Genomic DNA, 15,591 nt, shown 5'->3' with positions numbered 1-15,591 from the left:
GTTTTATTTCAAATTCCTCTCTCTTTTCTTCCTGTAAAACTCATCCTGACTGACTCATCGTGAACCCGCGTGTGTATAAATAAATCTATCAAATCAAATACGATTCTGTGTGACTGAATCAACTCTGCTCATCATCAAAACTGCACTTCACAGTTAGCTTAGGGTATCTGTTTGGAAGAACCTTACTCTAAACCTAATGCAGGTTTGCACAGTTAAAAGGCACAAATTGATTAATGTCATCATAATGTTAGGCTTCATATTCATCTCTTCATTTACACAGTAAACACAGCTCTGTTCTTAACCAACAGCAGTAAATATCATCCCAGAAACGTATATTTTATAAGAAGAATTAAGTAGTTCTGTCTCATTCTGTTTACCTGTGATTCTCTATAGTACATTTCGTAAGCCTGGATGGTCTTGCGGCTGGCCTGGCTGCCATGGTAGACCACCGCGTTGAGCTCGGTCCAGGTCCTGAACTCTCGCTCCCAGTTGGGGATGGTGGAGAGCGGGGCGATAACCAGGAACGGCCCCTCAATGCCCTTCATGTAAATCTCATAGAGGAACGTAATGGACTGGATGGTCTTCCCTAGACCCATCTCATCAGCCAAGATACAGTTGCGTCTGTGGAGGACAAAAGGTGTGCACAGGGTGAGAGGCTGGAGAACACATGGGCTGATATAGGATCTGTTTTTCATATTATTTGGATTTCATTTTCTCTAAACCGGTCAGGACCCCAACGCCTCCTACTTGCCCGTTACCAAAGACGACTCCCATTGTGGCCCTGCTGTAAAATCCCATGACTTTTACATGAAGTCAATGCGCTTCCATGACCTAAAAGATTTCCCCTCCTGGTTTATTAATGCTGCTTTTTCCAGAGGGGAGAGTCTGTTTTTCCACTCCAGTGATCTAATGTAAAAAAATGTGTGAGACAATTTGGAAAATACTTGGTGCTAGACTGCTGGAAAAAATCTCCCATTTGCAATCTGGAGAGATTTGATTTAATTTCTTAATTTTTTTTTCAGTCCCGGAATGCATCGTTGATATTTCCATGATATTCCAGAAAGTCTGTGGCTAGCATACACCCTCAGAGACAAAAAACATACACACAACAGGCAACAAGAATCATATGTACTCTGACTTAAGTTCAATCTCCCATTTGTGCTGCTGAGTGAAGATGTTTGTCTATAGACTCCTATGATACGAGTATATGTATAAAGCATGGACGGCAGCAATGGGAAAACCTAAGAGCCCTATGCTACGGGGTCAAGTTTGGGGCTAATTCTAACCAAATAAAGTTAATGGTGACTTACGAGTTGTACCAGTTGAAGGTCAGCCAGTTGAGGCCTTCTAGCTGGTATTCCCTGAGTGTGTTGCCGTTCCTGTATTCTCTGGAGCCCTCCAGCTTTTTCCAGTCGGCTGCAGGAGGCCGATCCTAGACGCAGAAATTATTTGGGTTATTAAATGACACTGAGGTTTGTTAATCCCTTTCAAATCATTAGTGCAGAGATGGTGATCTTTCCAAGGGTGTATCCTCTGAGGAAGATGAATGTCCACCACAAACAGTCCAAAAGTCATTATATATTTTTTTCTGCTTCCAACCAGCCATTCCCTGAGCCACACTGTTAGTGCAGCTAAAAATATAGCTGCCTCAAAATACTGCCACTGTAAGATGGAGCATTTCAAACATGGTCCTTAAGGAGAAACAGTAGGCAGTAGTTAAATAGATGGACACAGGGAAAGAAAGGAGTGATGGAGGGAAAGACCACAGCCAGTCGGCTGCTTCTGTTCAGCATTAAACACACTGTTAGTGGTTTGGACTGGCCACAGGAGCAGGGCGTGTGTGTGAATGTGTAAGACCACAAGAACGTGGCCCTGTGGAGAGCATTAAGGGAGCTGTAAATCTGCAGGAGGAAGGAGCAGGCAGTAGGCCAACACACACAAACACACACAGGCGCACGCCTACTGGGAGGAGACTGGGATATAGATAGCACCCAAAGAGTGTCTATCGAGAGAGAGAGAGAGACACACACACACAAACGCAGAGCTACTTACCACTCTCTTAGTGTTGGGTGTGCGTGCTGCGATGCGTTCATATTCCTCTATCTTAGACTGGTCGATGTCGGCCTTCAGCTCCCAGGTGGAGTCTTCGTAAGGCAGACTGCACCATTTCACCAAATATAAAGTCACCGTCTGCACACAAACAGGAGCAAGGTTTGGTGAGCGTGTAGAGAGTGAGAGAAGAGAAGGAGGCTCAAACCAATGAAAGACGACAAGAAGAGATCAAAGCACCTCTCCATTTTCATCTGTGCTCTCTGAAACGTCCAGGACACGATCCACCTCCACGTAGTCGGGGTTAAAAGGCTCATCATCCATCTGGAGGGAAAGCAAGTAAAGTTTTACTGTTAGACAGGGAGACGGTTTTACAATGGGTTGGATTACAGCATGTGTTGTGCTAAGCTCACACTACATGATTTTAGTCCTGTTTTTCCACTCACTGACAGTTTTTGGAGATAGCTGATGAAAAACCCCAATCAGAGGCAAACCAGCGTTCACCCGGACCTGGAGCTTTCACGTGTTCTACCCTTCATCCATGACTAAGGTTTTCAATTTGTCTAAAATTTTGTTATCCCCATTTAACATGTTTATTTTTTTCCATGTGCCATTATTTACAGGACTATAGAGCTCTGGTCTTACCTCAGTTATGAAGTTGTTGAGTTGTTGCTTGGCCTTAAACCTCTTGACCTTCTGGTGTATCCTCTTGTCCTTCTCAAGCTCCCCTAGGTCTGCCCAGCGACAGTGGAGGTACGAACTGAGACACAAGGGACATAACCAGACTAAGTGATTCCACTCACATGAAAATAGGAAAGTACAGTCGTGCTTACAGCAAATTCAACAAAAGACTTGCTGCTCTTTTGTTGGTTTTCAAAGAGTGGTGGATGGGAAATGGATGCTGAATGAACAACTACAGACTAGTATATCAGTAATCTATGAAGTGTGTTATACCCTACCATTCTAAACCTTAGGCACAGTGCCTAAGTCAAATGAATGGAAAGAAATATGCTGAAAGTTCTCACCACACTGGAGAGAGAGAGAGAGAGGATACCGTACTGGTCTGAATATAAGATTGATATATTTTCTGAAAACCGGATTTGAAAAAGTGGGAGTCATCTTAAGTGGGAGACAATTTTATGTTGATTCCATCTTTTTGAATGGAGAGAGTACAAGTGTAATACGATGTTTTACACAGTGCTGTCTTATGGCTTGTTTGTAGCCTTAATGTTGCTAGGCTAGCGAGTGTTTAAGTCCGTCTATAGTGAGTCTTTCAGAGTTAGTCCGCCCTAAAAGTGGTTCGTTAGCCCAGTTTAACCTGCAGGAGTTTCTGAAGGGTGGTATAACGGGTTTTGCTGCCACGGAGGAAATAAATTCATGATGACTGAAAACGAGTTCATAGCATCTCCCGACGTCGTTACTGCAGACATAAACAAGGGAGAAAATCTGTCAAACAGCCAAGAATTACAGCTGTCAGAGACGAAGAGCTCAAAAAGACAGCCTGAAAAGTGCTAAGTGTCACAGAGAATGTTTCTGAGAGAGTGAGAGGAATCAACCTGCGACAGCAACTTGGTCAGCAATACCCACGGAGCAAGCGATCTTCCTATAGGCGTCTAGGTGTATAACTAGGTGTGTAACTTGGCAAAGCAAAGTTACTGAGGTTTTCTGGCTGAATATACTGAGCCTTTCACACTTATGGACCTATGGAGATCCTGGTGCGTGCGTTGAAAAAAGGATTTTAAAAAAAGAGGGAGCCCTGCTGTGGAAGACAAAAGAGCTGAAAAGAAAAAAAAAAAACTAGTGTGCTACTCACAAGCCCTTGAACTTGACATAGAACTCCTCCACCTCCACTTCCTCCTCCAATTCCAGCTGAAACGGGAAAAAAGGTTTATAAATCAGTGCAAATACAGCAAGTGCACAAGAGCAGAAGTGGATCATCATTATTATACAACATGTGGTTGAAGTGGCGCAGAAGGAGCCTGCAGACCAGTTTCACACTGGCATGTCAGTCATCACTATATCTCACTTTGCTTGACATTCTCTCACTGAGACAAAACATTGGTTCATTCATATCTCGTCACTATCGCAGCTATCTGCAGTTTTGCATCAACGTCCAAGTGTGAATTAAACTTGGAGAAGAAGTTAGAAAATGTCGCCCCACCCCCTAAAAAAATGTAATTTGTTAAATTACTTAAAGCAGTTCTGTGTATGACTAACATATTTACTTGTTTCCATACATACATTGTGTGTTCAAAAGGGGAAATACCACAACAGCAGCTTTTTCAAGTGCAGCCGTCCACTTCCATTCACCATCACTACTGTAACACACACACATACACACACTTCCACCATGCTACTACTACTGTAATGCCATGAATCATCAATCACACACACACACACACCCTGCCTGAGGAAATGCTAGCCTGGAGTCTGGTGTAGCTAGAGTTGTGGTTTTGGCTGTGCGCCAAGCCCTGGGTCAACTCTGAATGGAGCTGTGAGAATGTGTGTGTGTGTGTATGTGTATGTGTGTGTGGGAGGGGTAACCCATTGGCAGCTGGCTAGCAAAGGAAAGTTGGCTGGTGACTGTATGTGCATGCATGTGTTGGCTGAGGGATGAGCTTTCTTTAGACAAGCCATCTAAAACAAAGCAGAGTATTCACTCACACACACACACACACACACACACACACACACACACACACACACACACACACACACACACACACACACACACACACACACACACACACACGCAGTCAATCAGATGCACACACCCTCTTGCACACTCAGAGCTCCAAGCACTGAAATACAAGAAGTCTTGTTTCCAAGTGAATACATGCTGTCTGAGCTGTGTGTGTGTGTGTCTGTGTGTGCGTAATCTGCTTAGGCCAGCTGTGGTGCGGCGGCTAATCAAATGACATAAACCATGACTCTGGCCAGGGTGTCTCTCTGCCCTTTCTTTCTTTTTTTTTTTTATAAACTTATTTATAAGCACAACAGACATTAATCAACATTTCTGTAAATGCATAGGTGTTAGCCAGCTGGCTAATTTTCAACTGCCGTCCTTTGGCAAGATCTTCTGTGAACCATTTAACCTATGTGAGCGTGTCTGTGTGCTGTGTTTGTGTTTGTTCTCCCTCTGGGTAACTCACCTGTTTTTTGGTGGTGCGCAAGCCCATGATCTTCTCCACAATGGGCCCCTCCGCTTCAGCCACATCCTGCAAATGCACAGGATAACTAAAGTCCTGTTTCACATCGCCAGCCTTCTACAGGTGTTTACACCCACTCCCTTCTAAGTTAGGAACAAACTTTAAGATTTTTAACACCAGATTTTTGGCCTGTAACTCTAAACCAACAAAGGGAAACCGAGCTGCACCTGCTGTTGGGAGGATGAAGATGGGGATTTCGGTGCTGGTGAGTCATCTCCACTGTCATCGTCCTCTGAAATTCTAAACTCCAGATCCTCAGTGTACCTCTTCCTCTTCACCTGGCGGCTGGAACGACGCTTCTGATGCAGGAGGGGAGAGATGCAAAGGTGTCAACATCGTGGTCATCAGCTAGAGTTTTGTGGCGCTTCCAAAGATTCCCAGATTAGCTCTTACGTGCCCCTCTCGCTTCATTAGAAAATTACAAAATATGAAGCGAACAAACATACATCTCCAAAAAGGTAGACACGCTCAACAAAAACATCATATTGTATATGACAACATATTCAATCAATGATGGAAATAGGAAACTACAGGGCTGTATCAAGACTCTTTTATGCAGCTAATAGCTGAATCTGACTGAGGAGGGATAGAGTGGAGCTGTTCATGCTTGTTCCTCCAAATAGCACGTTCTATACCAAACCAGCACTTAAAAAGTATACATTTTCACAGATACACTTGGGATTGCTGTAAACCTAGAGGGGAAAAACATTTTAAACTGTATGTGAAATGCAAAATGTTGTCAAAAAAAAAAAAAAAAAAAAAGTATGCACCAACTGAAGAATAAAAAAACAAAAACAGTAGACACCTACTGCCTCAGTGCCTACTGTCTTTACAGGTTGTGACTCTGAGGGATCTGCAGAGGTTTTATAGCTGCCTTTTTCACTGGGCTTCCCGATGCAGTGCAATATTAGCCATCACTTTGTACACTTTCTGGAGGTGTGTGTTGCCTGAAAGTCAGATCGACTCTCCAAAACTACTGGGTACTTTTCCACGTGTGTGTCCTGTACCTGTACACCGTCATCATCCTCATCTTCAGGAGGCGATGGAGGCGGAGACTTCACCTCCACATCGTCGCTGACTGACGACTCCCTCTTCCTCTTGGAATCCTTCTTTGTGGTGCTAGCCCCGACCTCCGACTCAACCTTCTTGCTGCTGCAAGGAAAAAGAAAAAAAACTTTATACTGTTCTATATAGAAAAAAAAAACCACCACAAGACAGACAGACTATAAGGAATTTGTGTGTGTGTGTGTGTGTGTGTGTGTATGTGCGTGCGTGCGTGTGTGCGCCTGTCTGTCCCAGGGTGGTCGCCATGTTTGATTTACCCATTTAGAAATCATTAGTGTGCCTCAGGCTCTGGCACACAGGGGGTTAATATGATGAAAGACTGCGAGGAGGCGGAGGGAGCAAGATAGAGAGATACAGAGGGGAAGAGCGAGGGGGGCCCAGAGAGAGAGAGAGAGAGGGAGTGAATGAGAGAGAGAGAGAGAGAGAGAGAGAGAGAGAGAGAGAGAGAGAGAGAGAGAGAGAGAGAGAGGCAGACAAACAGAGAGAGGGACAGAAAGGGAGAGAGGGAGAGGCCCCAGAGAGAGGAGGGGGGATGGGCTGAGAGGCCCCCGGGCCTGCTCTAATCTCTGGCATGGAAAGAAAGAGGAGCTGGCTCTATCTGTAAATGTGTGTGCATACACACCATAGAGGAAGGTGAGAGGACACACAACACCCCTCCTCCGTGTCTCTCTCACACACACACACACACACACACTCCTAGTACTCAGTTACTTTTCTGCCATGACTGGTAAGAAACAGTTCACAAAATGTTGATCTTCAAATAGCAGCGTACAGGGACTGGGTTTGACGGCATGCTAACACGACAACCACATCCAGTATGGAGTCCGAATCCTTTCGAATCCACTCAATAATCCATTTGGGTTTAGTTTTCAACATTTACAAGAAACTAAACCTGCAGCTACAACCTGAAAATAAGACAAAACGCTGATCAAATACAAATCATACCGGCTACAAACTTGTGCACTTCTTATTTTTGAGTTTTGACTTGATCTAGTTGGACTGCAAAAACACTCAGTTCTACTCATGATCATATACATAAGTCCCTTTTCACCGGTGGGACTAGCCATTGTCAAAGGTTCTGCTTTTATTTCCAATGATCTCCGCCCATTTGGGGACGAGCTCCTGGAATTAAATGTTGACATCGCTCAGGAGGTGGGTCACTGCCCAGCTTCTGCTGTGTCAGGTGCACATCCCTTTCATCATGAAAATCATGTTGTCCACCAAGCTTTCACCTTTTTTTATGACATATCTCAAAAATTGGATTTGTGAAATACGGTGAACAAAAATCCTGCACCAGAGCCTCAGTTGAAGTTATAGGAAGCCCTACATTGTGTGTCACCAGCGAGTGAGGTACTACACGAGCCAGTGATGTTTGTTTTACAATCTTTGCCAAGTATAAACACCGGCTTGCGGGGAGCACATTAACCAGATTAACAGTAAGGTAACCTTCGAAAGTTACTGTGGTATTAACGGTAATTTACAGCATCTGGTATACTCCACCAGTAATGTTTGTCCCTTCACCGGGCAAAAACAATCGAGAGATGAAAGGTTTTCTAAGAGATTCGTTAGCACTGGAGCTTAGAGAATCCGGGTATTTGGCAAACCTGGAACCAGATCCACAATAGGACAAGCTATCGAAACCCAACTGCACTGTACAAAAATATTGTTTTTAAAATACTAACATGCAAATTAGACATTTAGACTATGAGGAGATAACAATTTGCTCCACCAACTTACAATAAAAGAGTTGTGTGTCTTTTCTAGTGCGAGTGTGTGTGTGTTGCCTTTACTCCAGTCTTGCCCTCTGCAGTACTGTGTGCCTGGATATCTCTCTCTCCTTCTCTGAGCCTATGTCGCTCATCCTCTCTCCTGTTCTGTGCCTCACTCCCTCTCTCGTCTCTCGCCCCCTCTGTGTCCCTGGGGCCCTTCTCCTTTCATCCTCACGCCAAGAGCAATCACGATCTCCGTGGTAACGGCTGGTCATGTGACCTGCACCTGTTCCTCTGGCTGGTCGCCACACGCTGGAGCCATCTGGCCACACACACATGCATGCACACACACTTCTCCACTTGGCTGCCTTCTGCCCTCTCTTCCTCCTGGCTTCTTCATGGCCTCACTTCTCTTCTCAACCCTCCAACTCTTTGTGCTCAGTCCATCTCTTTACTCTTTTTCTCATCTCAACTCCACAACTCTCCTCTCCAGCGATCCACCTTTCCTTCAGTTCTCCCAGTATGCTTTAGTTGTTTGAACAAATAAACGTTTGCTGTGAATACAAATCTTATCACCACTCAGCCTCACTGTTCATCTGCAACATAAAACACAGTCTCACTCCACTTCCCCTACACTCTAATCCAGAGTCCACTGGTATCTTAATAAAAACCAAACACACCTTGGAAGTCTTGAAAAAAAAAATGTCTAAATGTTGATGAGTTATATTGTAAGTTGCTGTAAACATCTTGATTTCTGCTTTTTCATTTCCTCCACCTCTTGACGGCTACACTGACAAACACCGATGTCAGTCATATCTGAGAGCAGTGAGGATGGTACCTCTAAATATCTGAATAACTACCTAGGATCTGCTTCATGTTACCGACTTATGCTGCTTTTTTACACTGGCCTAAATAAGCTCGCTGACTAGCTTGCTTTGCTATGTAGTACACCAGTATTTTTACTTTTTTTGGGGTACCCATTCACAATGAAATATATGTCACTGTTAGTGATTTTGAGGCTGACTATATGAAAATATCCAAACTTTTCAAATGTCCAGAGACTTTAAAATTACATACAGGACATGAAGCAAATTGTATTTAATATATCTCAGGGTCATTGGTATTTTATGTATACTGTTGTGCTGTTATATGTTGAGCTGTGAGAACAAAAAAAAAATTAGCAAACAAGGATATAATTAAAGGAACAAAGTGAATTTTGCCATTTCAAACAGACCGCTGCTCAGCCACCACCTCAATAAAAACATTTCAAGTCCAGTAGAAAATAAGGTGATTACTGATGTCAGCGTTTTGCTAGAAAATTCTGATAAAACGTGTCACCAAAAAGTGAAGGTCTTAGATCGATGCTGCACGCATGACATCAGACGTCTACCATGTAAGGCTAGTTCTGTCCAGGTGTACACAAGCTCCACCCTCTCCCTCCCCGGTGTCTCTGATTCACGCTTGGGCATATAGCTTTGCATTCACACGTGCTGGACAGCTGTGGTGCACTGTGCACGTGTGTCTCTGGGTGTGTGAGAGAGGAGCTGAGATGCTCCATTCAGATCTGGGTATGGAGGCTAAAGGAAAGACAGGAAGCAGAGCAGTGCAGTGAAATATGGGGACGGAAAGAGACAAGCTGAAGAGGAAGCCAAAAACAGGGGAAGGGTGGGGTGCAAGGGACACCTGCTGCCGTGATGAGTCATATCACTGAACCCCACATACACACACACACACACACACACACACACACACACACACACACACACACACACACACACTAGACCCATGGCTCCATAAAACAATAACAGTGGCCAGAAGGCAACACGCACATGCACACACATCTTCTGTGTGTGTTGAAGAAGTGCTGTATTTGCACACGTCTGCAGACATGCAAGGTGTCTGCATGCATGTCTGACTTTTTTATGTGTACTGCAAACAAATCTAACCCCCCCATCCACCCACACACACGCACGCACGCACACAGGGAAGGGTGTGGCAGCTGAGAGCTGGGTTATTTATAGACGTACTTCCTCAGAGAGGTAGACAGAAAGAGGGAGTGTGACCAAGAGAGGTAGGGAAAAGAAAGATGGAGAGAAAGCAAGGTCAAAGGAGCGGAGTGAGCTGAGCGGACGGGCAAACACCACCTGATTCTCACTGAATTCCTCACACATGCACACCTTCTTTAGCAGCTGCAATGGATGGTGGTCATCGGGGATTTCCATTTATTGCCTTTTTCACTAAGACCAAGTGGGCCTACACAAACTATTCTTGCCACTGACCTCACCAGATTTTAAACCTTTAACGCCGTCAAAACTTTGTCAAGATACATACTGCAGGAATCAGTGGAAATTACTCTATCCAGTGATAGAAGAACCCCCAGTGTCAATCAAGAATACACATCCATCAGCTTAGAAGGAAACATTGAAAAATGTGCTCTTTATAACATCAAATATTGCCTCATCACAACTCTGGGCGGGTGTGAGACATGCAAACTAATGGTATTTTGGAGCATCTTGACTTATTTTGAAAATGCTTAGCTACCATTACATGATGTGTGGTGAAAACGCCACAAACTGCAAATGAAGGAAGTGAAAACTGAAAATCAGCCTGTGTTCAAAGGGTTAACATGCTTCTTACATCAATTAAAGGAAGGACTCTGCTCTGCGGTGGCTTACTTGTTCATAGAGATGCAAATACAGTGCAGAGAGAAATATGCTGTAGCGTGGTATGGGCCACATGAAAAGCTTTGGGGCTTATTTCTCCACCCACTGGTGGAAATCTTGCACAAATCCCCCAAAAAGGCAATGGAACATATGTGCTCGGGCCCTTACAGAGGGTTTCCTCTACACTGAGAGGGAAGTTTATGAAAGTTCATTTTAAAGCTTTAATGATTTTAAAATCGAGTGTTTTGATAAGACAGAAAAGCAAAAAAAAAGTAACCTGAAACTAAGTTTGGGAAAGAAGTCTTGCCACAAGAAAAGAAGCCCACAGAAACACTGATTTAAATGAGAGGCAGCATTCAACTCTGTACTGGAATTTAAGACTTGACATAAAGACCTGCAGACAGACTGCGGGACTTTCCTATCAGTAATGAACCATGACTAATGAAGAGCTCAACCTCATGAGCCATACCAAACTTCATTCAAAAATAGGGAAATTGAATATGCTTAAGTGCAAAAGACAACATGGGACAGCAGGAGAAAAAAAAAAAAGAAACACTCACTCCTCAGTCCTTGGCTTAAATCAGAAAGACAGAAGGAAGAGGGAAGATGGGGAGGGTGCGGTGGAGGGGAAAAGATGAAAGGATACACTCCTCTACAGCAGGAAGAGGTGGGATTGGAGGGAGGGGAAAGGAGAAGAAAGAATAAAGGAGAAGATAGTTGGGTGATTGTAGCAGTCCACCATTTTAGAGTAGCACTGAATGGCCGGCAGCCATTATTATGCTAAATTAACCTGGGAGCTCCAGGCCGCCACTCAAGATGGAGGAAAGCCTGACAACAGATAAGAGCTAGTTTACCAACACACACACACACACACACGCATACACACACCCACACAAACAGGGGGCTAAGAATGAACTTCCCCACCCCCACATTTCCTCTGCCTTCTCTCTCTCTCTCTCTCTCTCTCTCTCTCTCTCACACACACACACACACACACACACACACACACACACACACACTTGTGGCTGTGGAGTGGTCAGCGGCATGGCCTTCATTATCATTAGACGCCATTTTCTGCCACAAAGATTACTAACGACTCCTCCTCCAACACATGCATGCACACAAACACAAAAGGCCTGCCCCCCACTGCCTCACAGTCACTCCAGGTCTCCCACATTCCCCGCCCCTGACTCTTTTCTACTGGCTGATGAATGCATACGCGTGCACGCACCCCCCCACACACACACACACCTCCCCCAGCGCTGACCCCTGCCTGCTGCTTTGGCCCTCCCTTTTCCTTGGGATAAAATGGGCTGAGGACAGAAGAGAGAGAGACTGAGGACTAGGACAGGGAGATAGAGCGATAGAGGAGAGAGACTACGGGCTGTTGGGGGGGGGTCCCTGACACATTCCTCAGTCTGATCAAATTTCCACCTACACAATGAAACCACCTCTGACTCCCTCATACACAAATGCCCTCAACTCTCTTTGCTCCTGCCAAAGTATCTCTCTGATCTGATGACACGAAGTGAGAAAGCATCCAAATCAGGACAGACTGCAGAGTACACGTTAAGAAAACAGGGGGACTTAACAAGTGATTCCCAGAAAAGTGAAGAAAGAAAAGCCAGAGAGAAAGAGTAAGAGAAGTGAGGAATAAGACCTGGGAGCTCTGTGTTAACAAGAGTGAACCAAAGCCGATATCGACAAACACTGATTAAAGTCCTATTAGTCTGATCAAGCTCGTCTATATCCTGCTCAAGAAGTCTAAACAAATCTGATCAGTCTATCTGTATGGCTATGTTCTTAGTAAGGAATTTAAATATATAAATCACTGAATGGAAGAGAGAATGTTTAACAAAAGAAACAAACTGATCATAAAGTATTGAGTGTGTATCAAAGCCTAATATATTATATATATACATATATCTCTGTGCTATAGAGCGTCACTGTTGTCCAAGAACTATTAAAAACACATCAGTGGCCCCAGAACGTTTGGTCCTTTATTTTGACTCAGTCCCACAGTTCCTCAGAAATGCTCTGTTTCCTCCTGTCTGAGTAACATTTGATTAAAATGTTAATGTTCTGCTGTTTTGAGTCTTTGTCTATTGCAGTTTGACAAAATAATCTTTACATAAGGTCCACTTACTCGCCTTTTCAACCACATTCTTGAACACGTGAAGTTACCTATGTATTTGTGTTCAAAGATTTATGGCTTCAGTAAGAATGAAGAATGAATGGGCTTGAGCTTGAGTGCCACAGACAGGTCAGGCAAGTCTTGAGAGAAGCACTGCTGGGTTTTGTCTTTTCATCAGATTTGTTGATAAAAAAAAAAAAAGAAAAAGCACAGCAGCCTTATCATTTAAAGCAAGACTAACTTTAAAAGAAGAAGTAACTCTTAAAAATAACGTCTTCCTCATTCCTACTTATGCTAATGTTACACTTTGTTTTAGCATTTTCATAAAAACTTCAGATCTTGCTAAAGCAGCCACTGCTCATTTGAAGGGAAAGATACTCCAAATTTCATGTTTGAATTTTTATCATTATGTGTAATAATCATTTCGTCAGCCATTTAAAAAAAACGCTGGCATTTCCAGTAGGTTAGCAGACAAGGGGCTGACTGATGAAGCTGGTGAATAATGTTACTTTCCACCTGACATGCAAAACTAAGCTGACAATAGCTTTAACCCTGCTAATCAGTATCTATAAAAAAAAAGTGTGATTGATCCTCAGATCCTTCTGTTCAGCAATCCACGCTCTGTGCTTGGCTAAACCCTGTGATCACTATCTCACACACTAACACAGACAGTCTGTGGTAGTCATCTCTTTCACAGCTCAGAGGTTGTGACCCCTTCGGTTCCCCCTGGTTGGCCACGTGTGTAATGGACCTAGTGTGCGTGCGTGTGTGTGTGTTTGTCGTTGCGTACGAACATGTGTGTCTGACATTAAAATGGACACACTTAACAGATTTCTTTACTGTACCAAGCAGATTTCACCCCTTGCAGAATTTATAAGAAATTGTACACATTGCTGGGACTGTGAAACTGAGAAACAGTATATTTTCTCAGTTGTTTTCCATGTCCTAGTATCCATCTGAGCTGGCCACCTCCTGATTCATTCATTTCCATTTCCATATATGTACTGTACATGTGGAAGTGAAAACATCACACTTCCACTTAGTGGTTAATGGGGCCAAATGTGTCTTTAGGACTCACGGTATCAAATCTTACTACTAATAAGTGTTAACACCAGCTGATGCAGATGGTTTACTCATTTCACTTCACAGCTGACACAAGTTGAATTGGCCTTCTGTACTGGTACTTCAGTGAGCACAGACACACACACACACACACACACACACACACACACACACATACAAAGTGACTGCAAGTAATGCTGCTCCTACCTGGTTTTCTTGGGGGTCTTGGTCTTGGGCGTAGAGGTCTTGGCTTTCTTCTCCTTGGGCTCTTTGGGGGTCTTGGCCGTTTTGGGTGTCTTCGGGGTCTTGGGCTCTTTGGGCTCCTTGCCCTCTGCCTTCTCCTTTGGTTTCTTTTTCCGCTTTTTCTTCTCCTCCACCGTTGGTGAACTTCCCTCTACAATTCCTGTGCCTGTAACCTGTTCACCTGCTTCACTTCCTGATCTGGGAAATTCAGACTTTGAGTCATCCTCTGCTGCTCCTCCTCTCACTGCCTTCTTCCCTCCTTCTTCTTCCTCTCCATCCGCTACTTTTGCTTTCTTCTTCTTCTTCTTTTTTGGCTTGGTCTCCTGGTTGCTGGGCTGCTCTGTGCTGACAGGCTGGCTGGGTACACCAGCACCAACAGTCGGCCTTTCAGGAACCTTCATTGAGGCATCGCCTGACGGCTCCGCGGGGGAATGCTGGGGAACAGGGGAGAAATGCATCAATTAATCTGAGTTACTAAGCAACTTTTAATCAGACTTAAAAAAAAACTTTATATACTTTATGATAGCCCACTTAAAGGACCAGTATGTAGGATTTAATGGCATCTAGTGGTGAGGTGCAGGCTGCAACCAACTAAATATCTCCCCTCCTCACCCCTCCCCCCTCTCTAACGGTGGTATTCAGGTACCGTAAAAAAAAAAATGACAAAAGGCCCTCTCCAGAGCCACTGTTTGGTTTGTCCATTGTGGCCTGCTATAGAAACATGGTGGTGCAACACGGCGGACGAAAGACCAAGAAAACAAACAAGAATTCAAAGTGGAGAAGCAGGAATCTGAATTTTTGCCATTTTTACTTGAATAGTGACTTCAAGTATTAATCAATAATGAAGAGTACTGCTGATTAAAAATTCTGCTGACTGAGTAATCAATTGATTGTTTCAGCTCTAAATCACATCACATGTGGATTAGCCTGAGCACATGTGCCATGAAGCATGTCTGCTTATGTTTTACTTCAACGCTGGTTCAGCCGTGCCAGCCTGTCAGTCAATACTGTTACACTTTCTGCAGGGTGGAGGCTGAATTTGTCAGTAATGGCGGACTACAGAGCAGAGGGGGGAGAGGGGATCCAGCCATCCATCCATCCATCCACGCACATGGCTGCCACATCCTCCCTCTCTTCAGGACTCCCCGTTGCTACGGTTTCCTCCACGCTACTGCCTCCTCCTTGAGCAGGGCTAACCTCAGTAAACAAACCGGCTGACACCTCATTTTTCCTCCCCCCCTTGCTCTCCTGTAGACTAAATCCTCTCTCCTTCTTCCTCCACCTCCTCCTCATTGCTCCCAAGTAAGCTTTCTGTGACAGGAAACTGGTTACCAGCTGTTGGGAGCCTCTCCAGCTGCCTCTCCTCCCTTTCCCTCTCTTGTAGCCCTCCCTCCCTCCCTCCCGCTTCCTCTCTCTCCAGCTGCTCAGGGTCCCAGTAGCAGATGGGAAATCAGGCA

At 44.4% G+C, this 15,591-nt stretch overlaps 1 protein-coding gene across 1 annotated transcript in view; it reads right to left on the bottom strand.

The window, feature by feature from the left end:
• chd7 (chromodomain helicase DNA binding protein 7) overlaps positions 1-15,591 on the bottom strand; it is a 65,323-nt gene that overhangs the window by 25,644 nt on the left and 24,088 nt on the right. The window contains exons 4-13 of the mRNA XM_041054492.1: positions 14,099-14,568; positions 6,266-6,410; positions 5,426-5,557; positions 5,202-5,267; positions 3,863-3,918; positions 2,695-2,809; positions 2,290-2,373; positions 2,053-2,190; positions 1,311-1,432; positions 378-621 (exon numbers count right to left, since the gene is read on the bottom strand). Of these exons, the coding sequence (XP_040910426.1) occupies positions 378-621; positions 1,311-1,432; positions 2,053-2,190; positions 2,290-2,373; positions 2,695-2,809; positions 3,863-3,918; positions 5,202-5,267; positions 5,426-5,557; positions 6,266-6,410; positions 14,099-14,568 (1,572 nt within the window). The remainder of the gene's footprint in view (positions 1-377; positions 622-1,310; positions 1,433-2,052; positions 2,191-2,289; positions 2,374-2,694; positions 2,810-3,862; positions 3,919-5,201; positions 5,268-5,425; positions 5,558-6,265; positions 6,411-14,098; positions 14,569-15,591) is intronic.

The sequence above is a fragment of the Toxotes jaculatrix genome, chromosome 14 (assembly GCF_017976425.1).
Source record: "Toxotes jaculatrix isolate fToxJac2 chromosome 14, fToxJac2.pri, whole genome shotgun sequence".
NCBI lineage: Eukaryota > Metazoa > Chordata > Actinopteri > Toxotidae > Toxotes > Toxotes jaculatrix.
The sequence above is the reverse complement of the archived record's forward strand: the minus strand, read 5'-3'. Positions and strand labels throughout refer to the sequence as shown.